The following is a 27,513-nucleotide window of genomic DNA, read 5'->3' as shown; positions in this document are numbered from 1 at the left end:
ATAACTGTATTGGTAGATTGCAGGCAGGGAAATGAGACATAAAGAGGTTAGACAATTTGTCCAAGATTACAAACCAGGTATGTGGCAGAAAAGAGATTTAAACTCAGGCAATCTGGCCCCAGAATCTACACTGGTCTCTTTTTAATTTGGTACCTTAAACTTTGCTTCCACTCAGCTTTTTATTTCTCAAGTTCTCCATACTCACAAAATACTGTTAAGTTAAATATTCATCTACCAAGTTCAAAAGAAAGCAAGTTCCAAAACTGAGGGGCAGAAATGCAGCAAATGAAGAATTTAAGGCTTTACTATCATAGACTTAAGATCAATTATATTCCCTTTTTTTTTTTTTTAAAGATTTTATTTATTCATTTGACAGAGATAGATACAGCGAGAGAGGGAACACAAGCAGGGGGAGTGGGAGAGGGAGAAGCAGGCCTCCCACTGAGCAGGGAGCCCGATGCAGGGCTCGACCCCAGGACCCTGGGATCATGACCTGAGCCGAAGGCAGATGCTTAACGACTGAGCCATCCAGGTGCCCCTATATTCCCTTTTCTTCAAAAAGATTTCATTTATTTATTTGAGAGAGAGGGTGAATGAGAAGGAGAGGGAGAGAGAATGTGACGCAGGCTCCACACTGAGCACAGAGCCTGATACTGGGCTCGACCCCACAACCTCAAGATCATGACCTGAGACGAAACCAAGACAGACACTTAACCTACTGAGCCACCCAGGTGCCCCTTCCCTTTCTTTTTAGACTCTAATTACATTCTGATTTTAGAAGAGACAGTTAAAATAAAAATATTTTAGTTATATGCACTGACCAGGATATGATCCACTCGATCTCTTTTCTTTCTTCCAAATTTCATCATTTTCTGCCAATCTGTTTTGTGGTTTGGTTCCTTTTTAAGACTAAACAACTTGAGTACTTCTGTGGCTATGAAGTTCTGTGAAAATAAGAGGAGGGAATGAAACACAAACAACCAAGTTCCTGAGATTTAGTGCTTACAATGCAGATTTATGCTAATAATATGGTATTTATAATAAAAGATCATACGAATTTCTTCCACTTACAGTTCCACTTAGCATTTTGAAGACAAAAGCATTCCAAATGCTCAGACTTTATTCACTTAAAGAATTTTTGTTTTTACACAACACACAAAAGTAAAACCCACTGATGAATCTGCAAAGAAAAATCACTTTAGAGTCCCCTCTACCCAAGAACCACCATCAGCTAACTTCAAGCTGGCAAAACTACTAAAGGAAGCATAAAATAAATCTCTGCATCTGAAAAACCCCATATAAATGTTGGAAGCAATGCCATGTGAGCCAAGTACAGGCTTTGGCTAGGACAGTTTATTCTGAAGCACCATGACTGAATATATTTAATTAAAAAATATTAATCAACACTTCAGTATAAAACCATGATACTTTTATTAACAATATTTAAACTATTAGCCTTAAAAAAAACTTTACAAAATGCTATTTCAATATTGAAATTGGTGGGTAGCATCATTGTGTGTTATATTGATATATGCATTCTGATGATTGTTGATATATATTATGTATCTTGTCTTATTTCAACTTATTCTTTGCTATTAATAAAGTAAGGTGGGTTTTTACTACTTTTTATGGTTGTTCTGTTAAAAAACAATGTAGTGATCTGAAGGGGTACGTGCACCCCAATGTTTATAGCAGCAATGTCCACAATAGCCAAACTATGGAAAGAACCAAGATGTCCATCACCAGATGAATGGATAAAGAAGATGTGGTATATATATACAATGGAATATTATGCAGCCATCAAAAACCCCCTGAAATCTTGCCATTTGCAGCGCCGTGGATGGACCTGGAGGGTATTATGCTAAGCGAAATAAGTCAATCAGAGAAAGACATGTATCATATGACCTCACTGATATGAGGAATTCTTAATCTCAGGAAACAAACTGAGGGTTGCTGGAGTGGTGAGGGGTGGGAGGGATGGGGTGGCTGGGTGATGGACACTGGGGAGGGTATGTGCTATGGTGAGTGCTGTGAATTGTGCAAGACTGTTGAATCACAGACCTGTACCTCTGAAAATAATACAATATATGTTAAAAAAAAAAAAAAAGAAGAAGAAGAAGAAGATAGCAGGAGGGGAAGAATGAAGGGGGGGAAATCGGAGGGGGAGACGAACCACGAGAGACTATCGATTCTGAGAAACAAACTGAGGGTTCTAGAGGGGAGGGGGTGGGGGGATGGGCTAGCCTGTTTATTAAAGAGGGCACGTATTGAATGGAGCACTGGGTGTTATACGCAAACAATGAATCATGGAACACTACAAAAACTAATGATGTAATGTATGGTTATTAACATAACATAATAAAATAAAATTAAACAAACAAAAAAGCAATGTTCTTAATGGGGGAAAAGATACATTTATGAATCAGAATCATTTGAGAAGATTTTCAAACCAATATGTCCCCAAACTCTACCCCCACTCTCTCTCTCTCTCAAGGATGTATCAACTTTGGAGGGCTGAAAGAAATGGAGTACACCTGTGTTTTGAAAAAGCTCCCTGGTTGGTTCTGATACTCTATTCTTCAAAGTTGAAAATCATTTTAAAGTTGTTTTTTCTTTTAATGAATCAAATTAATCTCTGAAAACTTTTTTTTTTTTTTTTTTTTTTGGCACTACTTACTTCAATTTAAGCAGGGGTCTGCAAACTTCAGTAAAGGGCCAAACTATAACAATTTTAGGCTTTGTGGGCCATGTGGTCTCTGTCACAACTACTCAACTCTGCTGTCATAGCAGGAAGGCAGCCATAGACAATATTTAAACAAATGGGTGTGGCTGTGGTCCAATAAAACTTCATTTATAAAAACAGGTGGTAGGCTGCATTTGGCCTGTGGGCCACAGTTTGCCTAACTTCGATGTAAGCATACACTGCATCTCATAGACATCTGTTGGCGTTCTAGGAGTACAAAATATTTTCAAAAGGTCTCTATAGTTAATACTGTATTGTATATTTCAAAGTTGCTGAGAGCAGATCTTAAAATTTTTCATCATACAAAAAAATTTGTGGGCGCCTGGGTGGCTCAGTTGGTTAAGCGACTGCCTTCGGCTCAGGTCATGATCCTGGAGTCCCGGGATCGAGTCCCGCATCGGGCTCCCTGCTCGGCAGGGAGTCTGCTTCTCCCTCTGACCCTCTTCCCTCTCATGCTGTCTCTCATTCTCTGTCTCAAATAAATAAATAAAATCTTTAAAAAAAAAAAAATTTGTAACTATATGTGATGATGGATGTTAACTAGACTTGTGATCTTTTCACAATATATACAAATATTGAATCATTATGTTGTACACCTGAAACTAATATAATGTTGTATGTTAACTATATTTTAATAAAAAAAGACTAAATTGTTTAGGCAATGCCTCATTATATACCAGAATATTGTATATGTTCTTTACTGTATTTTAATAGTCCACATACACTCCTCGATGACTGTAAGAAAATACACCAGTAAGATGAGTACAGTTGACCCCTGAACAACATGGGTTTGAACTGTGTGGGTCCACTTATACACGGATTTTTTTCAATGAATACACAACAGTACCATAAATGTATTTTCTCTTAAGATTTTCTTAATAACATTTCTTTTCTCTAGCTTACTTTATTGTAAGAATACAGTATATAATACATATAACATACAAAATATGTGTTAACTATGTTATCCATAAGCTTTCTGGTAGGCTATTAGTATCTAAAGATTTTCAGTTGAGTAGGGGGTTGGCATCCCTAACTGCCAACAACGTTCAAAGATCAACTATAGTTGGAGGTATGCTATCTGTGGGAAAAATTAGCTTTCTATGATCAAATAGTCTGGAAAACACAACTCCAGAGCCTTGCTACTCAGAGTGGTTCTAGGGTCAATAGCATCCTCATCACTAAGGAGCCTGTTAAAAATGCAGAATCTCAGGTCCTACTCCAGACCTGTAACAATCTCCATCTTAACAAAATCCCCAGATGATTCATATTCAATACATTACAGTTTGAGAGGTACTGCACTGGAAATATAACCTTTGCTATATTAAAGAAACATGTGAACAGGCAGAGATTTCCACCAACGTGACTGAAGTTTTGTTGGGAGTCACTGTAGCCTCAGGGCACTTAATCTTTTCAGAGGCTTCTTAGATAACAAATAATATATTTTATATATCATATTACTATCTCACATACTTCAAAACCACATTACTAATTTGAAACCTGCAAAATCAAAGATGAAAAGGTTAACACCTGTCTTGGGCTGGCATGTTTGATAGATGACATGTTTTCAGGTGTACTTCTAGAATACCTATCTCTAAATTGCCAAAAATTTACCTAAAACTCCAATGAATCGCAGTAATTTATCTTCCTATTTCCTAATTTTTTCTTAAGTATTATAGTTATGTATATATAGGAAATGACTGTTAAAATTATGCTTTGCAAAATCCTGAGGATTTAGGATTCCGTCTCCCCCATCCCTCCACTGCTCATGGATTCAGTGACTCAACATTTATTGAATACCCACTATGTGACAGGCCTTGAGGACAGAGGATGAATAATACAGAAGAGTACCTGCTTTTATGGCATTTATAGATCTGCATAAATGAACAGCAAGTCAAAAAAGGAGATACTCTCTAGTTTGCAGTTTACCTTGATTTCATCAAGGTTATTTGGATTTTTCACTCGTCGGAAATAACTGGAGTTGATTCTACATGGCTTCATCCAGACAGGCTGATTTAAGTTGGGATCCTCTGCAAATATTTCCTCAAAAATCTCTTTTGTTAAATCAAAAACCGCCTTGATAGAGAAAAACAAAACAAAATAAAATGGCTAAGAATCTGAATTTCAGACAACAGAGAAAAATTTAAAAATTAAAATTATCCTTTCACGTTACATACCTGTTTGTAGACCCTTTTACTAGTGCTTTCTATATCTAGACCCTTACTGGCACAGCCAAGCAGTTTTGTAGGAATGCTGATGCTATGAGGATCATGACCTAATTCTTTCCATTTCCACAGTTCTTCTGCTGCATTATGTACAAGAATTTCTACTTCCTCTGTAGTATGTGGAACTGCCAATAGTGTTTCACATGGCTTCTGGGGAGCTCTTTTAGGTTCTGCCATTAAAGGTACAATTGTTTCTTCTGCCTTATTTTTGGGGATCTTGTGAGAAGAGCTCAAACCAAAGTCTTCATCAAACCAGTCTTGATCATCTCCTAACACGCTCAGGAACTCCCGGCTGATCTCAAGTTCAGCAAGTCTCTTCGCAAGTTCTTCCTGCCCACTGGCACCAAATACTGGACTCTCCTACAGAAATGGAACCATTCAAATAGAGCACCATTTAGTGACCTCAGATCACTCATTTGGGTTTTTTTTTTAAAGACAAAGCAAATATATTATTTGTATATTTATTATTTCTCTATAAGCAAAACAAAAACAATATGGTGGCTACTAATAAACAATTAAAAAAAAACTACCGTTTCCCATAATTATGCTTATATAAGCATTAAAATTGAATTTTTACAAAATGTTTATTGATTAGTTGTTTCTTTTTGAATCATCATTATTTTGTTTCTGAGGTACTCTCTTGTCTGTGGGGTATGGAAATTGTATACAAAATTTCTCACCTTTTGTGATTATCTGGCTCAAGTTACTCAAAATCGTTACTTTTGTTCAACTGTCCATGGGCAACCTAAGTAAGCTGATGGTCTGAGTACATGTCATAGCGGATATATTTTTTTTTACCATAATCAACATCACAACTGGTAATATCTGCAGGGTAACTGAGTAGCTAGGTGGACAAATAATTTCATAGGCAAAAAAGGAACTGGATTGAGAACCACTGGAAAGCTCCATGGAATAAATCTGTTCAGTGAATCTGGAAGGGACTCTAACCTGTGGACAGCACATGAGGGCCATCAATCCAGCATAAAGCTGCTAGTATTTGTGACAACCCTATAGTGACCACTCATGACATAACAGAGGACAATTATACTTCAGATAGAAAAACAGTGACAAGGCCTTTAAAAACTAGTACAGTGATTTTTATCTAATAAATAACACGTCACAAAAAACCTACCAGGAGCTACAGAATTAAAATGCACTACAAAGATAAGGTTAATTGACATTCTGTCTAGATAAAATACTTACAGGTCTGGGGCATATATCTGGTGAAGAAATCTCTTCTTTTTCATCTTCCAATTCAGACCTTAAGAAGCAACCTGGAACACCTGATGATTGCTCCTCATGATTTGGGGATAGGGCTTGGGGCGGTACTTTCTTTTGATCATCATCAAGAAGCTCCTGATTGCTAAGCTGGATTTTCTCATTCCTAGCTTTTTTGATTTCCTGTAGTTGATTGACCGTGTCCTTCACAAAGACTGTTAGTAAACTGTCTGTCAGTAAGCTGACTTTTTCTAGCTGTTGCTTTGACTTTCTTCCCTCACTTTGTGATGACCTCAGCTGGGCTTCCAATTGGTTCTTTTCTCTTGTTAAAAGATCCAGAAGTGGAGTAGAAAGCTTTTCCGAGACCTCAGGATATAGGTTCTCTTCCTTTTCTGTAAACTGCTGTTGCTTCTTTAACTCTTCAGAAGAGTTATTATCTAAAGTATCGCCTTCTACAGCAATGGAAACCTTTTCTGTGGCACCAGAAACAAGGTCTTTGTTTTCCTTTGAACAGATCAGTGAATCCACCGAGGACTGCTGGTGAACATGGGCTTCAAGTACTCTAGAAATGTCCTGAATGTTGTCTGTTTCTCTTTTAAGGCTTCTATCAAGTGAGGCTTCTATATCGTGCATACTAGGTAGAGAGTTCTCATAAAAATATTCAACTGCATCCTCTTCTCTATCAAACTTGGAATCTGTTTTATCTTTTTGTTCTTGATTATAGTATTGATACCGTCCATCTGAGTAAGACTCTTCATCTTCATTTATGTCTACACAGTCATCAAAGTTTTCTGGAATATGAGATATTTTTTGAGGAGGAGCAAAAATACCATGCTTCTCTTTGCACACAAAGTATACAATGCCATCATATGTTCCATTGTTATTTCCTTCAGCTTTATCCAACTCCACTCCAGCCCAAAATCCTTTAGCAAAACTAGTCACACCTTTGAATCGAAGAGTTCCTGGCTGAACATTGCCAATCAACACCCTATCACCAATGTGGAAATCGTGTAACTCATCTGCCACAGAAACTGAAACCAAGGAAGGGGACTCCGTAACTCCCTGTTCATGCTCTACATCACTGCGCTCCTTACTTTTCATAAGCTCAGTAGGGGACTTGAGTTCCAACAGCCTCTCAGAGTGGACACTGCTACGAACAGAAAGGCTTTTCTCACTGAGGCACTCACTTATTTCATCATCACTGCCAAAGCTAATGGCTCTACTTGTAGAGTTCCTGGTTGGCTGTGATTCGTCTCTGCAAGACTGAGAGTCTTTCCTGAGTGACAACAAAGATGATACCTCGAAGTCATCTTTGTATAATTCAGATGAAATGTCTTTCTTCAAAGAAGACACTTTAAAATCTTCAGAGTATGCTATCTCTTTAGGAGCAAAAAAATGTTCTAACAAAGACAAGTCCCTTTCCTTCATGTTCTTTTGTTCTTGAATGTCTTTTTCTGATTTGATGTTTGGACTATGATCTGTATCTTGATCTGACTCTTTCTCTTTCAACTCCTTTCTATGAAGATTTTCAATGGCTAATCTAACTAAGTCTTTCTGAACATTTACAGAATCTAAAGGAAGATCTTTCCTTGAAAGAATTTCAGATGAATCTCCCTGTTCCAGGTCTAGTTTCAGTAAGACGTCAGACTTCCTAGATTGTTTCGAATAGGCATCTTCAATCACACTCGCCTCCAGTTTTGTATAGTCTACTTCTTGTATTTCTGATTTTTGACTAGGGTCTTCTTCAACCTTGGCCTCTGACACATCCAGAATTCTATTAGGGGCATTCACTTCTTGGAGAAGAGGTAATGAAGGTACATTTTCTAGAGAATCTCCAGATTCTGCTCTGGTTCTCCTTGATGATCTAAGAATTGGAGATGAAGTCTGAAAATGCTCTTCTGTTTGTCTATCCAATTCAATCACTCTCTTTGCATATGCAGATAAAGACCTTTCTGATAATGATCTCTCAGAACCTGCCAGGGCAGCATCTTAAAGGAAAAGAAAAAAATCATTATCAAAATTATTTAATTACAATCTTTCAACTTCTAGAACCAAAGGCTAAATAAAAGCCAAATCTTTATGAGGAAAAACTTGGTCAATAACTATAACCTGTTTTGTTACCTTATAAGGTAAATTTTTCCTTTAAGAGAATATATTGTACCAACAATAACCAGAACATTTAGAATGACTGAAAATTTAAAGTTTGAAATAATTTCTTAAATGTTGTCTTAACTTATCAATTTCTTAAATGTCTTCACTTATAAATGAAGAAAAATGACTCTAAGTTTATGGAGACATTTGCATGATCATCCTCAAACCATGCAAAACCAGAACTGTACAATGGATATTACATACATATTTCATATAGAAAAACAATGAAGGAAGGACAAATATACTTCTATATATACTTTGATAAGAATGAATTTTCCTGGGGACTTCAACTAAGCTCTCAAATGTAAAAAAAAAAAAAACACAAGAAAAAAGAAAACTATTTCTGCAAATACAGCATTTTTAAAAATTTTATTTATTTGAGAGAGAGAGTGAGAGTGAGAGAACTCGAGTTGGGGGAGGGAGAGAGAGAGAGAGACAATCCTTAAGCAGACTCCCCGCTGAGCACACAGCCCAATGTGGGCCTCGATCCCAGGCACCCCAAATATAGCATTTTAAGAGCTAAAATTGCAGAAGAAAAAAAAAGATGTGATGAGCTAACAAACCAAGAATTAAAAGTTTATTTTTTTTTTAAGAATTAAAAGTTTTTAATTCAAATCTCTATTTTGTCATTACTTTTAAGTAGGCTTTTTTATGCCTCAGTTTTATTTCCTCATTGAATTATACTTTATTTTCTATAATTCTTACCATTTTTTGGATTAAGTTGAAAAAAATATATATGACCATTTAACCCTGAACAATAGTATAAGCTAAAAAATATATACTGTTATAAAATCTGATTCATGATGCCAATGATACACTCAACCATTTTAGATTAATGTCTTTATGCTTCATTTTTTATCATAAATTTGGGACAATAAAGACTTATTCAAAAAATTTATATATAACCAATAAATCACTTTAAAATATCAAAGTAACTGACAATTTCAATAATTATTATCTTTAAGAAATTTATTTTTTAATCAACAAGGTATAGAGGTAGAATTGTGCAGGCATTTGCATTAATCCTGTCTATGTAGACACAGAACAATTATTTTTTCTAGTTACATACCAATATGTTCAGCGATGGACTCCAGTGATCCTCTGGAGCGTTCTGATTCTGTTAGTGATTTCCAGTTCTTTGCTGTTTCAGATCTGAAACAGAAAAATTAATGAGCAGAAATAAATGTACTGCTGATACTAAAGTAATTGGTAACAAAAAGCAGTCAAGTCTTAGACAACTACTTCTCCTTCACAGGCGGCACCCCACCCTGTCACTTTCATCAAGGCTATTTCTGGGCCTAATCACTCTCAGTAGATGATCTTGCTTCTTTTAGTGAGAAAACCAGAGACCACCAGCATGAACTTTCTTACCACCAAACTTTCCACCTACAAATATATCTATATTCATAGTCTTTCTTCCCGTCTGCAGGAAAGAAAAAGGGGTGTCTATTTGAACTTCTTTCTTCCTAAAAACTCACACCGTCCCACATTAATGGTGCTCCTCAGTTATACGTTCTCTTTTCTATAATCTTTAGTCCTTCAACCTGGAGATTTTTTCCCCCTTAGCTTGTAAGTATGTTATGAGCCTCAAAATTTTGCCCCTCAGTTCTTTATTCTTCCACATCCTGCTGTTGTCCTCTTTTATTCATTACGTTAACAGGAAGAGTACATTCTTCATTTTCTTGCCTTCTCTTTATTTGTGAAGTCACAGTATTTGCCTTCTATTTCTCTCTTTATAATGCCTTTAAATACTATTTTATCGGGCGCCTGGGTGGCTCAGTTGGTTAAGCGACTGCCTTCGGCTCAGGTCATGATCCTGGAGTCCCGGGATCGAGTCCCGCATCGGGCTCCCTGCTCGGCAGGGAATCTGCTTCTCCCTCTGACCCTCCTCCCTCTCATGCTCTCTGTCTCTCATTCTGTCTCAAATAAATAAATAAAATCTTTTAAAAAAATAATAAATAAAATAAATAAATAAATACTATTTTATCATATTTAGTACTTGGCTCCCTTTTATTCTCTCTGAATGCCTATCTTCTTTGGGTGATGCTGTTTTATTTGTGGTTTCAACCACCGTCTTTATGCTGATCATCCTCATATATCTCACCCTGACATCGTTCCTGGATAATTTCCCTTAGGTGAACTATGGGCATCTCACAATTAGTATTCTAAAACCAAAATCATAAGATCCCCACAAAAGAACATCCGATTTTCCATTTAGGTTAATGGAACTCTGACCCAACCAACTACTTAAGAGAAACCTGGGAGTCATTCTAGATTTCTCCTGCTTCACTATCTAGCACTTTGATTAGGCAAGTCTACTTCTTAAATATTTCTTTTTTAAGTATTTTTAAGGATAAATTCTTTTTTTTTTTTTTTAAGTAAACTCTACCCCCAATGTGGGGCTCAAACTTGCGACCCTGAAATCAAGAGTTGCATGCTCTACTGACTGAGCTAGCCAGGCACCCCTACTTCTTAAATATTTCTAAATTTATCTCCTATCTCTATTCTTATTACCACTGATTATTTGAGGCCTGGCTTAGACTCCTGTTCTCCCTGCTTCTAAGCTTACTCTTTTCTATCTTTCCTTCATAGAGTAGTGAGGAAGATCTCTCTGAACACAAGTGTGATTGCATCATTCTCTTGTTAAAATCTTCCAATAGCCTGGTTAATAAAACTATAAAGCCATTCAGTAGTATATTATGTAGAAATCTAAAAATAAAATTTACAGTTTATAATATAGTGGAAAAATATACATAAAATCTAAGCATAAGAAAGCCTAAAAAGAAATATTGTTGACATTTGCAATTTTGGGGTAGTTGGGTACATAATTTAAACTTTTCTTCTTTTTACTGTTTCCCTCAGTATTATAATAATAATAGTAATAAATAGTAACTAATACATAGTGCTAATTGTATGCTAAGCTCTGTTCTAAGTTAAGTCTTTTAACCCTCATAACAAGTTAATTAGTCAGGTGTTATCATAGGATATAAATCCCTATTAAAAAAACCTGAAGCACAGAGAGATTAAATAACTTGCCCAACAAAGTTAAGCAGCTAGCTGGTATTGAAACCAGGATTCAAACTCGGGTAATGTGAAATTAATTATAATAAGTCTACATTACTTTTGTAACAGACAAAAAAAAATCCCTAAATATTTTCTTTAAAAACCTTCAAAGGCTTCACCTCTTCTGAAAAGTAAGGTAGAAACTACTAAGAATGAGTGAGTTCAAGGTTTCACAATTTGGTTTTTATTTTTCCAGTCTCTTCTAACTTTAGCGATGAACATCCTATTATGCTTAGTTTCTATGATATGCCAAGCTCCTTGCTGCTTTTGGTCATTCATGAATGCCCTTCTCTCTGAAATGCCCCCAATTTCTCAGTCCCACTGACTGTTTACCCCCTACTCACTGTTCAAAATCTATTTTAAATATTGCAACTTTTTTATACACTATCTTATATATTTGAATGTCATTACCTAATATCTTCTGTATTTGCCTGAACTGGCTGCATAATATTCTATCCCTGGAAAGAACCATAATTCATTGGACTAGTCACCCATTTTTGGACATAAAGATTGCTTCCAATGTGTTATATTAAGATACAGGATGTTATGAGAAACATATTCATGCAAATTGAGACTTCCGGTAGCCCGTATTTTCTCAAGCTAGGTTTCCAGAAGTGGAATTACTGAGTCGAAAGTTACAGATTGTTTTTTACTTTTGAAACACTGGCAAACTGCTTTTCAAAAGGTCTGTATCAACTTACAATGCTACTATAGCAATACTGGTGGATGCTATTTTCATTGCAACCACCAGGTTTCAGAATTCAAAATATATTTTTAAATCTGCACCTTATTAGACATTTGACTTGTGATTGTATCATACATAACAAATTACTTTAGTGAAAATAAAAATACTAACCAATATTTTTACTTCTACAATTTCACAATTACTTAAAAGATAGCTCTACTAAAAGTCTTTCCTTATGCTTTTCACAAACTTTTCTCAAACAAGGCAGAATATAGATAAGTTATCACAAATTTCTACCTGTGTAATGGAAGGGGCTTGATCTTGGGTTTTTCAGAAGCTGAGGAGAGCGTTTTAATCTGAGGCTTGGCTGTTGGTGATGTTTCCAAATCTCGGCTAAGCTCTGCTTCAGTTTTCTTAATGAATTCATCATATGACTAAGTTTAGAAAAATCAGAGGAGTCACTATACAGAATTTTTAAAAACTATTTTAAATAAGAAAATAGTATATTTTATGGTAAAATATTCAAATAGTAAAGAAGATGTAATGTAAAAATCTTTCTCCCAGTACCAGTGTCATTCCCCAGAGTGCTATCAATAGTTATTCATAGATCCTTCTTGAAATAATCTACGTATAAGCAAGATGTGTAACTATAACCCTAAATCAATTAGGAAATGACAGTCTCCACTCTACAAAAATTTAATGAAGCAATAATTCAGGCTCTGCCACATTAAGAAACTTTTTTAGCTGATCATGTAATTATTCTTTAAAGGCTGTCCTAATACTTCCATGTTATTTTTAAGAAGTTTAGCCATGATGCTGACTTCAATGGCACCTTCTTAGGGATACTAGGGAATACAAATCCTGAGGAAGAAGGAAGGGTGTGGTTAAGAATATGATGATTTCAGAATTACAAAAAATGTTATCAGCCATTCTGTATCCATTATCACTAATATAGAATTCTAATTTGGATGAAATCTAAGGGAAGCCCTTCATCTGTTATATTTTTAAATTTTCTGGCCTAAAATCCCACTTTTACACCATTATCTGAGACTACAGCTGTTCTGTTTAACACTGTATGTTCAATACCTACTCATGGCCCCAAATAGGCTGTCAATAAATATTAAGACTGAATGAATGAACATATGGATGCTACTCAATTGCTACAGATCCCTAAAACTTGGGCTAAAATCCCTACTTTTACAACTTTCACTATCCATATTACCTTCCTCTGAATTCTGATCTGAAAGCTATACTTACATGAATGTAGTTGATTTATTACATCTGTGATTAAATAAAATCCAAAAGATTTTATATGAAATGCTATATTTTATGTATTTCTCCATCATATACTATAATTCTAAAACCTAAATACAGAACTTTCTTTTGTCTGTAAACCATTTAATAAAATGTTGAATGACATGGATCCTATGGCACTTCTCTAGAGGTCTTTCTGGCTGGCATATCCATTAACGAACATTTTTGAGCAACGTTTTTCAATCTAAGCGTATTTCATTTAATTTTCAATGGCTCCTCATTACCTACACTAGTGCTTTTAAATCCTGGGCCCCACCCTAGACCAATTAATACCTCTGGGAGTGAGCCTGAATATTTGTATTTTTCAAAAAGCTCCTCAGTTAATTTTAATGTGTGGTGGTCAGGCTGAAGACTGCTGACTAGAAGTCCAAAGTCATCAGTCTGATTCTAAGGTCCTGAACATGATCTTTATTTTTAAATAATTTAAATAAAGTTATTGTTTCCTAATACATTCCAACATGATCTTGCCAGTATGGTCATTCTACCTTAGCCACTTTTCCTACTTCCAAACATCTGTGCAAGTTATAATCCCTGTTCCCATCTCTGTATCATGTACCTGTGTAAATGTCTATTTTCTCCACATCTGTTAACAGCCTCATTTTCTATGTGGAAGACAGTGCAGTATAATGGTAAGGGTACAAAATTTAGAATTAGAGATATATTAAAATCCTAGCTTTACCATTTATGACCTGTGTGTCCCTGAGTATCATTAATCTCTCTCAAACTCAGTTTCCTCATCTATAAGACAGGGACAGTAAAGCCATACCTTGTTGCTTGAGGATAAATGAATAATATGTGTGAAGTAATTAGCTGAGTTCCTGGCATACAAATAGGCACCTAAATATCTGATGATTAAACTAATAAAGGTAGGAGGAACACATATTTGGTGTGACCACAACAAGGACCATTAAAAAGACAGAAATACTGGCTAAACATAACAAAAAGCTTTCTAACATTTAGAGAACCTAGAGCCCAACAATGAAACCAACTGCCTTGAAAATGTGAAATTTCCTATCAATGGAAGTGTTCAGGTAGAAGCTGAATGATCTTCCCTGGTGATGTCATGAGAAGGAATTCTTGTGAGGAGCAAGAAGTTTAGATCGAATCTATGATGAATGTAGCATTTTAGGAGCACGAAGCTGGCAGAAGGTATGCAAGCAAGAGGAAAGTGACCACAGACAGGGACATTCAAGGAGCTACGCAGAGAGGTCATGAGGCTCCGAACAGTGTGATGTCGGTTGGAATGGAAAATGACAAGCAAGAAGATTTATAAAGAAAAGAATCAATGGGATCTGGTGACTGAACGGATAGGAGAAAACAGAATAAGGAAGCTATCAAAACCAGGTTTCCAGCCTGGGGAAGAATCAGGGAAGGCTGCCAGAGCTTGGGAGAAGAGCCAAGTTTAGAATTACCATTTTGGAGCCATTCAAATAGTACAAAGAGTCACGTTAATAAACTATGCAGCAAGAAATATCGCTCTGCTTAAAAAACAAATTGTTTTTAAAAAGGCAGCAACAATTCCAACAGCTAGAATTATTGATCTTTTTTAAAAATAGAATTATTTATCTAATGATTCTTTGCTTCAGAGGGCATGGATATCAATCTTTCATAGGCTTAATCTTTCTTATTTAGAAAAAAGCCCTTTAATACTTGATTTTAATATTTACTTAATACTTGGTATTATAAGATTATTTTAATATTTTATTTAATGTTTTAAGCAAGAGTTTGGTTAGACAGTCTCAGATTTTTAAAAAAGAGGTTAAAATGTGGCACCAAACTAATACTGAAAAATTCTAATCCATTGCTTTATTAACAACATGAAAAACATTTTAGGCTTCACATAAACATTAGCCTTGATACTGAACCCACTTCCTCCTATGTCTAACCTCTAACTGTTTGATCAGACTGGCTTCTTGGGCTTTCAATCTTTCCTTCTGCCGTTTTCTCTGTTCCTTCTTCAGCTGGTCCACAACTGATTTCCTTTTCCGCAGCTCATCCTTTAGGGCTCTGATCCTACCTTCAATGTCACTTTGGTCAGATGTTGTTTCTGAAAGAGATACAAAATCTCTTATTTAATTTTAACTTACTTTAACTTTAAATTTGGGGCACCTGGGTGGCTCAGTTGGTTAAGTGTCTGACTCTTGATTTTGGCTCAGGTCATGATCTTACGGTCCTGGTATTGAGCCCTGCTTCAGGCTCCACACTCAGCAAGGAGTCTACTTGAGATTCTCTCTCTCCCCCCCTCTGTCCCAGCCCCCTTTCCTCCCTCTCTCTCTCTCAAATGAATAAATAAATCTTAAAAAAAAAGAATAGTTAATTCAATAACTATTAATTATATTATTAATGAAAAGCAGCAATGTGATATTAAATTTAAGGTCAATCTAACATTTAAAATTAAGGAATTTGAGCTTTGAAAAAATTTTTTTAGTGATTTACATTCCCCTTCCTGTCCCCTAAATCTCTATTGGGCAGAGCAGGGGGTCTCCTCCTATTTATTTTCACTTTCTAATTGTACTATTTGAAACTGCAAATAAATCTCAAGATACCCTGTCTTGGTGAGATAAGCAACTAGAAGTTGAAAAACTTTTAGGTTAGTAAAATTTGGACATTGTAAGGAATTATTTCCTGATGACAAGATAATCATATTTATCTGTCCTTCCCCTTAGTTGTTAATAGTTTTTAAGTCATATTAAAATCAAACTGAAATTCTGTCTGTTGTTTTTAAGGTAGGCTCCACACCCAACATGAAGCCCACTGTGGGACCTGATCACAACCGTGAGATCAAGACCTGAGCTGAGATCAGGAGTTGGATACTTAACTGAGTCACCCAGACACCCTGAAATTGTCATTTTATTTTTTTTAAAGATTTATTTATTTTAGAGAGAGAGTGTGTGTGTGTAAGCAGGGGGAGGGGCAGAAGGAGAGGGAGAGAGAGAATCCCAAGCAGACTCCCCCACTGAGTGCAGAGCCCAATCGCAGGGCTCGATCTCATGACCCTGAGATCATGACCTGAGTGAAAACCAAAAGTCTGACGTTTAACCAACTGAGCCACCCAGGCGCCCTGAAATTTTGTCATTTTAAACTGACTGTGAATCATCAGATGTCTTAATATCACATAAAAGGAAAGAGAGAAATTAAAAAGAAATATCCTCTGCTGTAACCTTTCTTTAGAAGCTCTTAAAATATTTAAAATAACTGAAATGAAGCTAGTTAAATCTTAATTTCTTCCCAACAGCTCCCAAACACACAAAGTAGATGTCCAGTCATAGCAAAATCATGAAAAAGACATTTCATTATAATAAGTGCCACACACATGATATGAAAATAGTATCATTTAAAGATGCCGCTTAGCTCAATCCTCTCGAGTCCCCTCCTTCCTCGGGAGCTTTGTACTATCACTTTGCCATTGCTCAATAAACCTTGCTTTGCTGCCCACCAATCAATCAATCCATCAATATAATATGCTGCTTACTTCACTACATATGGAAATTACATAGAATAAAAATGACTATCCTCACACTTCCTCCTAAAATCACGCAATGGTATCATTTCCACACACTAATGTTGAGCGAGACATTTAATAGCAATAGAAATACTATTACAATAGAAATACTATAGTATATAGATCTGAAGACTCAGATGTACACTACAACATTATACCATAAATAACCAGGTGTTTTCCAGGTACTTCAGATTAAATTGCGTAAGAATTAGTTATGGAATTTATTTAAATGCAAAAGGATTATAGTCTTTTTTGATAGTGTGATCCAATATCTGGATTAGAAATAATGAAATCTAAGTTCCTGTCACTTCTATACCACTGACTTAAGATACTTCAGGAAAGTTACACCCATCTTATACCAGCGGTAGCATGATACTGAGCCTTTAGCATGGGCAAAGCTCACTATTTACTGATCAACACTCACAAAATAACGTAATAATAAAGGCCATTTTCAACTCTGGATCTTCTACTGGTAGTCAGTAAGGTGTCTGACCCCTACTGATTTCTAGAATTGATGGGAAGATTAAATAAGGTGAATAAAGCACACAGCACAGCACCTCAACTACCATAAAAGCTCAATAAATGGTGGTAGGATTCATAATCACGTAAGACCAACATTTTATGTAGCTATATTTTAGGTAATATATTTTTTGGTCTAAAGCTAAAAATGGTGGGCGGGGGAGAGAGCAACTATCTATTTATTTTTTTAATTTCTGAAAAAATAATTGATTTCAGGGTTAAAAGGTTCTGAACACTTAGTGGCAGGCTTTGTAGAGACTCAATCCTAGTATAACGATTCTGAGTAGGACTTCAGGCTGATCTAAAAATTAAAATCTTTCTAAAATGAAGTATAATCCCATACTTTTGCATCTTCTAAAACTGTGCTTCTTTAGCTTGATAAGCTTTTATGTGCTTCCAAAACCTGAGCCATTACTTTGGTAAAATTATATACATGATGATTATACTCCTGCAGACTTAGTTTCAACTTTGCCCCCTCCCAAAATGATTATTTTAAATTAATATATTTTGAAAATTGCATATACCAGCAGTGATTATTTTAATAAAAATATTCATCATCTACGGTTGTGAAGATTTAACAGTGGATGATGAAAAACTTGGGAGTTTTTAGATGAAAGACCTTGGAAAATGTTTCTACTTTTGAGTACTAAAGAAACCAAAAGTATACAAATGAAGGGTAGAAATTAAGTAAAAGTCTATGAGAGTGAATGGGACTTTATATCTGATATATTTAATCTGATCAATTATAGTATTACTGCATAGTACTTATCATTAGTAACATCTAAGAGAATCTCTAGATGAATTTATTGCCTTTATGGAATTCTCTCCTACAGGGATTTTTTGAGTAGTGGGGGAGAAAGGGGGGACAGATAAATGATACTTCAATTTTTTTAAACACATCAAGATGGACAGAATAATCAAAAAATTAAGTTTCTGATTATGTGACACATGTGGCCTATATTAATTTCGCTGGTAACAAACTCTCCATCACTTAAGTGAGAAAGGCATTATATAACTCCACTACATTAAAACTGACCACAAACACTGCATATATGGATGTCATCATTAATAGGTAGATGACATCTATAGTTTAAAAATCTCAGAGCTATTTCTCTAAAACTATTCTTACTTGAATTATATTTTATCAATAAAACAGTATCTTATTAACATTATCATTAATTCTTGGTCTGTAACTCATGCAAGGATGGTTACAATATTATTCCATGGAACAGATGGAAAAGATTATTCAATATGGGAAAGAAACTTGGAGAAAGTCACTAGTGAGTAAGAGAGACAAGATAAGAATTCATGTTTCCAAGTATCAAGTTTATGTCTACTGACATGTTACTCCACTGGCTGTAACTTTTCACCAGAGTACGTGAAAGCAAATATATAAAATAATAATAATTTTCAACAAATAAATATGGTAGACAACATTCTTCAACTGGGTTGACCTAGTAATTCCATTTCTAAGAATTTATTCTTACTGAAATATTCATCAAGAATATATACATGAAGATGTTCACTAGAGCATTACTGGCTATTTTGAGAAAATCTAAATGATCATCACTAGGGAAATGGTTAAATTAAAGTTATGGTATATCTACTCTTTGAAATATTATGCAGTTATTCAAAGAAAAAGAGTGATTTATAAATACAGGTGAGACAAATAATAAGAGACTCTTAATCTCAGGAAACAAACTGAGGGTTGCTGGAGTGGAGGGGGGTGGGAGGGACAGGGTGGCTGGGTGATAGACATGTGCTATGGTGAGCGCTGTGAATTGCATAAGACTGATGAATCATAGACCTGTACCCCTGAAACAAATAATACAAATTATATGTTAATAAAAAATAAATAAATATGGGTGTGGGAAAATCCCATGATTTACTATCGTTTGAAACACTGAAAACAGGGGGTACAGAAAAGGATCAAAGACCAAAATATGAATAATATTTTTCACTTTTTTTCTATTAAATTTCTACTCTCAAATGCAAACTAAAAATGAGCTCAAAAGGCATACACTCAATACAGTATTAATTATCCGTGGAGTCCCACATAAACTGAGCACTCCCTATACAGGTATATTTCCCAAGATCAAATCTTGTAGATTGAAGTCTTATAGAATAGAGGCTGTTCATTCTTTCATACTTTAATAGCACAGAGTTTTATAGTAGCATAGAGATTACAGGAAAATAGACAATGTCCCCCACTGCCATTTGCAGTCTATTCTCTACCTTTCCTCCTTTGAAACTTACACTATCTTGCATTACCTCTTCCTATCTCTCCTCATGGTCATCATTAATTCATTCAAGAAACATTTAATAAATACCTGCCATTTGCAATGCAAAGTACCTGCGAGGTTCTGGTGCCACAGCTGTTAACAAGGTACAGACACTCCTTTCCAGGAGTCTACATGCTAGTAAGGGAGACCCACTGGGTAAAGTCTGGTTACAATTTATATGCTGTCTGGTATAACAAGCTGAAGCACAGAGCACTATGGGAACACAAAAGCAGTATCTGGCACAAAGAAAAAAAATTCAACAAATGTCTGATAAATAAAAGACTGCCCATTAGCAACCCAGGAATATAACCGTTTGTCATATTTTGTAATAATAAGGGAAATAATTATCAATGAAAAGCAATGAAATGTGATTTAATCTTGGCAAGCAAAAAGCCTTTACAAATGCAACAAAGGATAACATTATACTAACAGATGGACAGACAAAGCTTATTAAAGAGGAATTCAAATATAATACAAAGAAAACTTACTCCTTGTTATTAGTCTTACCTGACTGTGTCATAGATAATGACTCATCAGACCAACTGTAACAGTGTTGATGGGATTTGACAGGTAGACGATACTGTCCTCCAGTCCTATGACTTCCTTTGCTAGACTCCTGCTTTGACATGGATGTGCAGCTTTTGGGAGGTGACTGTTCAAACAGAAAACCAAGTGGGAATGGTTTTGTGATACATTTGTAAAATCTATTTAACATTTGAGATATCAAGCATTAAAGATAATATTTATGAAGAGTTTTAAGTAACTCTGTGACATGAAAAGTAAAAACAGTACAAATTATACAAAGGATAAGACCTCAACTTTTTTTTAAAGTTACAGAAAAAAACTTATAAAGAAGCATGCTTTTTAAAAATGTTTATAATAGGGGCGCCTGGGTGGCTCAGTCATTAAGCGTCTGCCTTCGGCTCAAGTCATGATCCCAGGGTCCTGGGATCGAGCCCCGCATCGGGCTCCCTGCTCGGCGGGGAGTCTGCTTCTCCCTCTCCCTCTCCCCCTGCTAGTGTTCCCTCTCTTGCTGTGTCTCTCTCTGTCAAATAAATAAATAAAAGTCTTTAAAGAAATAAAAATAAAAAAAAAAAAATGTTTATAATAAAGTAGGAGTGGCTATTGTTTAAGTGATATTTACCCTCTTATTTTTTTTAATTAAAAAAATTCTAAACGTGGTGCAGGTATCTTTTCAACATAGTAATTTAATTTCCTTCAGATATACACCCAGAACTGGAGTTGCTGGATCATATGGTAGTTCTCCACTGAAAGATAAATGGATAAAGAAAATGTGGTGTATGTACTCATGTGCATGTGCGTGCACACACACACGTGGGAATACTATTCAGCCATAAAGAAGGAAGGAAATCCTGCCATTTGCAACACGGATAGACCTTGAGGGCACTGTGCTAGGAGAAATAAGTCAGACAGAGAAAGACAAATACTGTATGATCTCACTTATATGTAGAATCTAAAAAAAAAAACCAAAAACCAAAGTCACAGAAAAAGAGATCAGATTTGTGGTTACCAGAGGTGGGGGGAATTGGGTGAAGGTGGGCAAAGGTACAAACTTACAATTATAAGATACATAAGTCCTAGGGATGTAATGTACAATGTGATGACTATAGTTAACATCGCTGTATGGTACATGTGAAAATTGCTAAGAGAGGAGCATAAACATTCTCATTATAAAGAAAAAGACTTTTTTTGGTTACTTTATGAAGTGAGGGATTTCAATTAAACTTACTGTAATAAGTATTTCACAATATATACATGTCAAGCCATTATGCTGTACACCTTAAACTTCTACAGTGCTGTGTATCAATTATATCTCAATAAAACTGAAAAAAGAAACTTTAAAAATACTAAAAATGTACTAGTTTTGTGGAAAGAAGGAAAAAAGAGAGGCAAGAGGAAGGGAAGAAAAGGGAACATAAGAAGACTGTCCACAAGAGAATATTACAAAGGACATAATTTCTACCCTGACATCAGGTGGAAGTGAGAATGCCTACTTTGATATCTAGCTATCATTACTTCTTATATCTGTGAATTTGGGCAAGTTTCCTAGCCTGCAGATCTTCAGAGTGGGGCTTAACACAGTATCTATAGAATTATTGTGAGGATAATCCACATAAGGCATTTAGCATTATTAGCTGACACTTGGTAAGTAAGCACTCAATAAATATTAGTTTTTTATTATAAAAGCCACTTTAAGACACACTAGTTTTATTTCTTTGACATATTTTCTTGTGAGGAAAAAAACTAATTTTTAGAGTTTGATCAGGTGATGGCTATTCTGAATCTCAAAGCTAGGTATGATCTAATCAATTCACAGGAAGTAATAATAAGATTGTGTCAAAAAACATAGTTTGGTTGTAAATTCCATGCTACAATTATATATACAAGCCTATTTTCACATAATAACTAAGAATTTGCTAACATAATTTAATTAGAAGCCTTTTATAATCTAAAACCTCTGTTTTCAGGTATGCGCCCAAGGCATTGGAATATTTTGCAACACAGCACAGAACAGATTCTTCATTAGATCATTGTTTAAAAAATGTTTTCCCCCCAAATCTTTCAGGTGCCATAACACACATGAATCTGACTGATTTTTCAATAGGGGAAATGCAATTCATTCTTCATATCCACAATAAAATACTCTACCAAAGGATATTCCATTCTGAATTTAAGGATATTCCTTTTTTTAGACATAGACTTTAACAAAGTTTCTGTTCACATAATATTTAATAATATGCTAACTCCTTTATATACTATGTAAAATCTAATTTAAAAAGAAAAACAGTTAAGTTTCTAGCTTAAGTTTTTATCAGATAGGTTTTTTTTAATAAAGTACAGAATTAAGGACAATGTGGAAAACCTTATTCTAATAGTGGCCCATTATTCTAATTTAGAGTCAATAACCATTTCAGATCTACTTTAAAGAGATGAAACCACTATTTTTATTCTGATTTATAAGGGCAGTTATTAACTAAATTATAGATAGCCACAATGGTATTACAGTTTAAGATCTTGTTTCTATTATATGACAGAATACAGATTTTAATAAGAACTTGTATTATTCTTACATACTATCTTTAAATTAAACTTCAATTATCTTTTTTTTAAAGTTTTATTTATTTAAGTAATCTCTATACCCTACGTGGGGCTCGAACTCATGACCCTGAGATCAAGAGTCACGTGTTCTAATGCTGAACAAGCCAGGTGCCCCAACCTTAAATTATCTTTTAAAGATCTTAGAAGTTCCTGGGGCACTTGGGTGGCTCAGTTGGTTAAGCGTCTGCCTTTGGCTCAGGTCGTGATTCCAGGGTCCTGGGATGGAGCCCCATGTCAGGCTCCCTGCTCAGTGGGGATCTCCTTCTCCCTCTCCCTCTGCTGCTCCCCACCCCCTGCTTGTGCTCTCTCTCTCTCTCACTCTCTGTCAGATAAATAAGTAAATATCTTAAAAGATTTTAGAAGTTCCTATTCCCTCAATATTAAGAGACTTAATAATATATAATTTTATAACTGCCACTAAAGCTAAAATTCATATACTCATAAATCTTTAGAATTCAATGAAAATCTTCACTCCTGTTCAAATGTCATATACTGTATGTTACAGGTATGGGCGACAGTCAACACTGTCATGAACTACAAGAATATAACTGCTAAAAAAAAGAAAAGAAAACAACTGTTAATAATATACCTTTTAGATAGGCTTTTGTCCAAAGAAGTTTTAAGGGATAAATAGATATTAACTTACATGTTTACCAGGAGAGGTAGAAGATTCCAGTTCTTGTGAAAAAACCATTTCTTCAGTAAGTACACTATGATCTGGACTCCCTGGCTGCTCCTGAGCTATAGACTCAGATGGTATATATCCAACAGCAGGGCTGCCCAATTCTTCTGGAATAGAGCTTTCACTGTGTAGGTGAGAGTAAGAAGGTAGTGGAGATTCTGCTTCACTTGCTATTTCTACAGAAAGAGTAAAAACAAGAAAAAGTCCACAATCTTGGTCAAAAGAAATGTTCAACTGTTACACTTTACATTTGCTTTTGCATAATTTCAATTGTTGCATTTAGATATAATTTTTAATCCCATCACTTAATGAATCACATTACTATAAAGTCTGTTAGTCTAAGAATTTTGGCTGATGCAAACTGAGAGAAGGGCTTAGTCTGAAAGGAGAGAAACTGTTTTACATTTTAAAAAATATCTTTAATGTCTGGCTTAACAGAAGACAGGTGGATTCTCATATCTGCTTCTGTCTGCAATCTGTGGCTTTATGTTGTTTTGGTTGAAGCACATGCTGAAAATCTGGCCTCACAAAGAATATATGTAGTTAGAAAGGGAAGAGTATTCCAATAGTCTTTACAGATAATTGTGGATATTCTTTTTTGATGTTACACCAAAACTTGACAATCGGTAGTTTCTTACATGTTAGCTGTAATGTGGAATTTGAAGTCATATCAATAAACTTTTTGTGATCTGTTACATTACAATCCTTTGGTCAATGGATTTTTTTACTCATGCATGATTTTCTAAATCATCACCGGTCATTTGGAAAACACTGGTTCACTGAGTTATGAAGATCTTCCCGATGTTGACATATTTCATCATACAATATGAAAAGAGAATTCTGGGCCGAATCTCGGACTTCTAGACGCCGAGCTGCTCTGCAAGTAACCATGGCGCGTGGAAGCCAGAGCCGCACCTCCGGCCAGCCGGGCACCTCAGATGAGGGCTGCGCCTAGACCAGCGCCAGCAGCGGCTCCATCAGCTGCTGTCGGCTCACCTGCTGCTGTGCCCCGGCGGCCAGGTCTCATGGCCCAGATGGCAACCGCTGCAGCTGGCGTGGCTGTGGGCTCTGCTGTTGGGCACCGGATAGATCGTGCCGTCATCGGGGGCTTCGGTGGAGGAAGTAATGCTGAGCCTTCGAGGCCTGACATCACTTACCAGGAGCCTCAGGGAACCCAGCCAGCGTACCTGCAGCAGCAGCAGCAGACTGGACCATGCCACTAGGAGATGAGACAGTTTCTGGAGTGTGCCCAGAACCAGGGTGACCTGAAGCTTTGTGAAGGTTTCAGCGAGGTGCTGAAACAGTGCAGATGGGCAAAAGGATTAGCCTAATCAAGAAGTTCAAACTGAAGATATGGAAAATCATCTCTCATGACCAGGTTAATTTAGCATAAAAATATATTTAATAGTGAATATATAAAGTATAAAACCACCAGTTAAACCTCTGCTTCATCATTAAATACAGCTTTCTTCAGAACTGGAATGAAAAAGGGTGTTCTTACTATATAGAAGTTCATCGAGATGGTCTGAATTTGGGGCTGGGCAGATGTTTGTGTGCCTCCTTAAATCACCTTTTGGGATGTTCTCATTTGTGAATTAATTAGAATAGTGATTTTCTCCCTGCCCCCTCCCACCCAAAAAAAAGACGATTCTGATTAATATCATCACCTATCATATCAGGAAAGTCTTTTAAGTATTAGAAAGCGGCCCAGCTCACAATGGGGAAAACAGCATTTCTAAAAGCCTAAACTTTCACTTGAAACCTTAAATTTTATCCCTCACAATAAATACTGTCACTTGTTCTCCTTCAAGAGTCAGAGTTGCTTCATTTATTTCTGAAAAACTGTTTGCCAAATACTTAAGTATAAGTAACCATGGTTTTTAGTCATTTAAGTAAAAATGGTACTCCATAAAAAAAATGGCTAATTCAGCTTACAATTCAAATCACTGCATTAAGTGCTTTTCTTCAAGGCAACCACTGTCCTTAGGCACGTGCAAGTGCTTTATGCGTTATTTCCTATTTTGTCACACAAAATATTAAAAAGATATACACTCAAAGGTTGAGAGTCAACAAAATTCGTATTTGTAAGTGCTTATTTAAGGACATTCTTACATAAAACTGGCATGTTACCGTTAGTGCAAAGTGGCGAGGAACACAACGACTACTAACACAGTTTGGCACCACTGCCTAGATTCAAGCTAAGGCTTCAGCAATTTTACCCACCATTATATTTGCTACATCAGTGTAATGTCAACACAGTGAAAAAGGCAAACAACATGTTAGTATTATTATAAAAACAATTTTGACCTCCCAGACCCCCTGAAAGGATCTCAGAGACTCCCCCAGGGTTTCATGGGCCATACTTTAAGAATCACTGCTCTAGGATTCATACCTGGGATTGGAACCACTGAATTGCAGGATATGTGTACCTCACTTTTATTCTTTTATTGTTTTTATTTTTTATTTTTATTTATTTTGAGAGCGAGCGAACATGAGCATAAGAGGGGAAGGGGCAGAGAGAGAATCTTAAGCAGGCTCCACAGCCAGTGTAGAGCCCGATGTATGGCTCGATCTTACGACCCTGAGATCATGACCTGAGCCAAAATCAAAATCAACCAACTGAGGCACCCAGGTGGCCCTTGATTATTTTTAATGCCTCTTTTTTCAACCTGTTTTTCAAACTAGGTTTAACAATTAATATACCAGCAGTTCCTTGTTCTACCTACATACCAACAGGTTTGATGGGTATTGTGAAAGGGCTGAATGATGGCCCTAAAAAAGATATGTCCATGTCTTAACCCCCAGAACCTATGAATGTAATCTTATTTTGAAAAAATTTCCTTGCAGATGTAATTAAGGATCTCATGATGAGCGGTGCCTGGGTGGCTCAGTTGGTTAGGTGTCTGACTCTTGATTTTGGCTCAGGTCATGATCTCAGGGTTGTGGGATTGACCCCCGCACTGGGCTCTGTGCTTAGCTCAGAGCTGGCTTGGGATTCTCCCTCTGGAACCCCCCCACCCTCACCCCCACCACCTCCTACTCACAAGCTTATGTGGGCACGTATTCTCTCTCTCTGAAATAAATAAATAAAATCGTTTTAAAAACAATGGAAGGGGGTGCCTGGGTGGCTCAGTTGGTTAAGTGACTGCCTTTGGCTCAGGTCATGATCCCAAAATCCTGGGATTGAGTCCCACATCGGGATCCTGGCTCAGCGGGGAGCCTGCTTCTCCCTCTGACCCTCTCCCCTCTCATGCTGTTTCTCTCTCTCTCTTAAATAAATAAATAAATAAAATCTTAAAAAAAAAAATGAATCACAGACCTATACCTCTGAAACAAATAATACATTATATGTTAAAAAAAAAAAAGATAGCAGGAAGGGAAAAATGAAGGGGGGGAAATCGGAGGGGGAAACGAACCATGAGAGTCTATGGACTCTGACAAACAGAGGGTTCTAGAGGGGAGAGGGTGGGGGGATGGGTTAGCCTGGTGATGGGTATTAAAGAGGGCACGTACTTCATGGAGCACTGGGTGTTACACGCAAACAATGAATCAAGGAACACTACATCAAAAACTAATGATGTAATGTATGGTGATTAACATAATAAAAAAATAAATAAAACAATGGAAGGACCTCATGACGAGATCATCCTGGATTATCTGGGTAGGCCCTAAATCCACTGACAAGTTTCCTTATGAGACAAAAAGAGGAGCAGACATGGAGGAGAGACAGTGTGAGACTGGAGTTAGGCAGACATAGGAATACCTATATTATAGCCACCACAAGCTCGAAGAAGGAAGAATTGTTCCCTGGAACCTTCAGAGGGAGCACAGTACTGCCAACACCTTGCTTTTGTACTTCTGCCCTCCAGAAGTGAGAGAATAAAACATTTTTCAAGCTACCAAATTTGTAGTAATTTGTAACAGCAGCCCTAGGAAATGAATACAGGTATGAAATAGTATTTCTTTATGGTTTTAATGCCCTGATTACTAATAAAGTTGATCATCTTTTCAG

General features: G+C 36.2%; 1 protein-coding gene and 1 pseudogene across 4 annotated transcripts in view; one reads left to right on the top strand and one right to left on the bottom strand.

The window, feature by feature from the left end:
• Nucleotides 1-27,513, bottom strand: part of CEP350 (centrosomal protein 350) — a 153,634-nt gene that overhangs the window by 14,339 nt on the left and 111,782 nt on the right. For all 4 annotated transcript variants that reach the window (XM_045877234.3, XM_045877235.3, XM_064594184.1 and 1 more), the window contains 9 exons: nucleotides 23,466-23,677; nucleotides 20,207-20,351; nucleotides 15,283-15,443; nucleotides 12,380-12,516; nucleotides 9,404-9,486; nucleotides 6,169-8,171; nucleotides 4,918-5,325; nucleotides 4,670-4,816; nucleotides 822-944 (listed from right to left, as the gene is read on the bottom strand). In XM_045877234.3, the coding sequence (XP_045733190.1) occupies nucleotides 822-944; nucleotides 4,670-4,816; nucleotides 4,918-5,325; nucleotides 6,169-8,171; nucleotides 9,404-9,486; nucleotides 12,380-12,516; nucleotides 15,283-15,443; nucleotides 20,207-20,351; nucleotides 23,466-23,677 (3,419 nt within the window). The remainder of the gene's footprint in view (nucleotides 1-821; nucleotides 945-4,669; nucleotides 4,817-4,917; nucleotides 5,326-6,168; nucleotides 8,172-9,403; nucleotides 9,487-12,379; nucleotides 12,517-15,282; nucleotides 15,444-20,206; nucleotides 20,352-23,465; nucleotides 23,678-27,513) is intronic.
• Nucleotides 24,103-24,892, top strand: LOC123845582 (coiled-coil-helix-coiled-coil-helix domain-containing protein 2-like; annotated as a pseudogene).

Source organism: Mirounga angustirostris, unplaced genomic scaffold, assembly GCF_029215605.1.
Source record: "Mirounga angustirostris isolate CCGP_5_RB_7025 unplaced genomic scaffold, mMirAng1.0.hap1 SCAF_6, whole genome shotgun sequence".
Classification (NCBI taxonomy): domain Eukaryota; kingdom Metazoa; phylum Chordata; class Mammalia; order Carnivora; family Phocidae; genus Mirounga; species Mirounga angustirostris.
The sequence above is the reverse complement of the archived record's forward strand: the minus strand, read 5'-3'. Positions and strand labels throughout refer to the sequence as shown.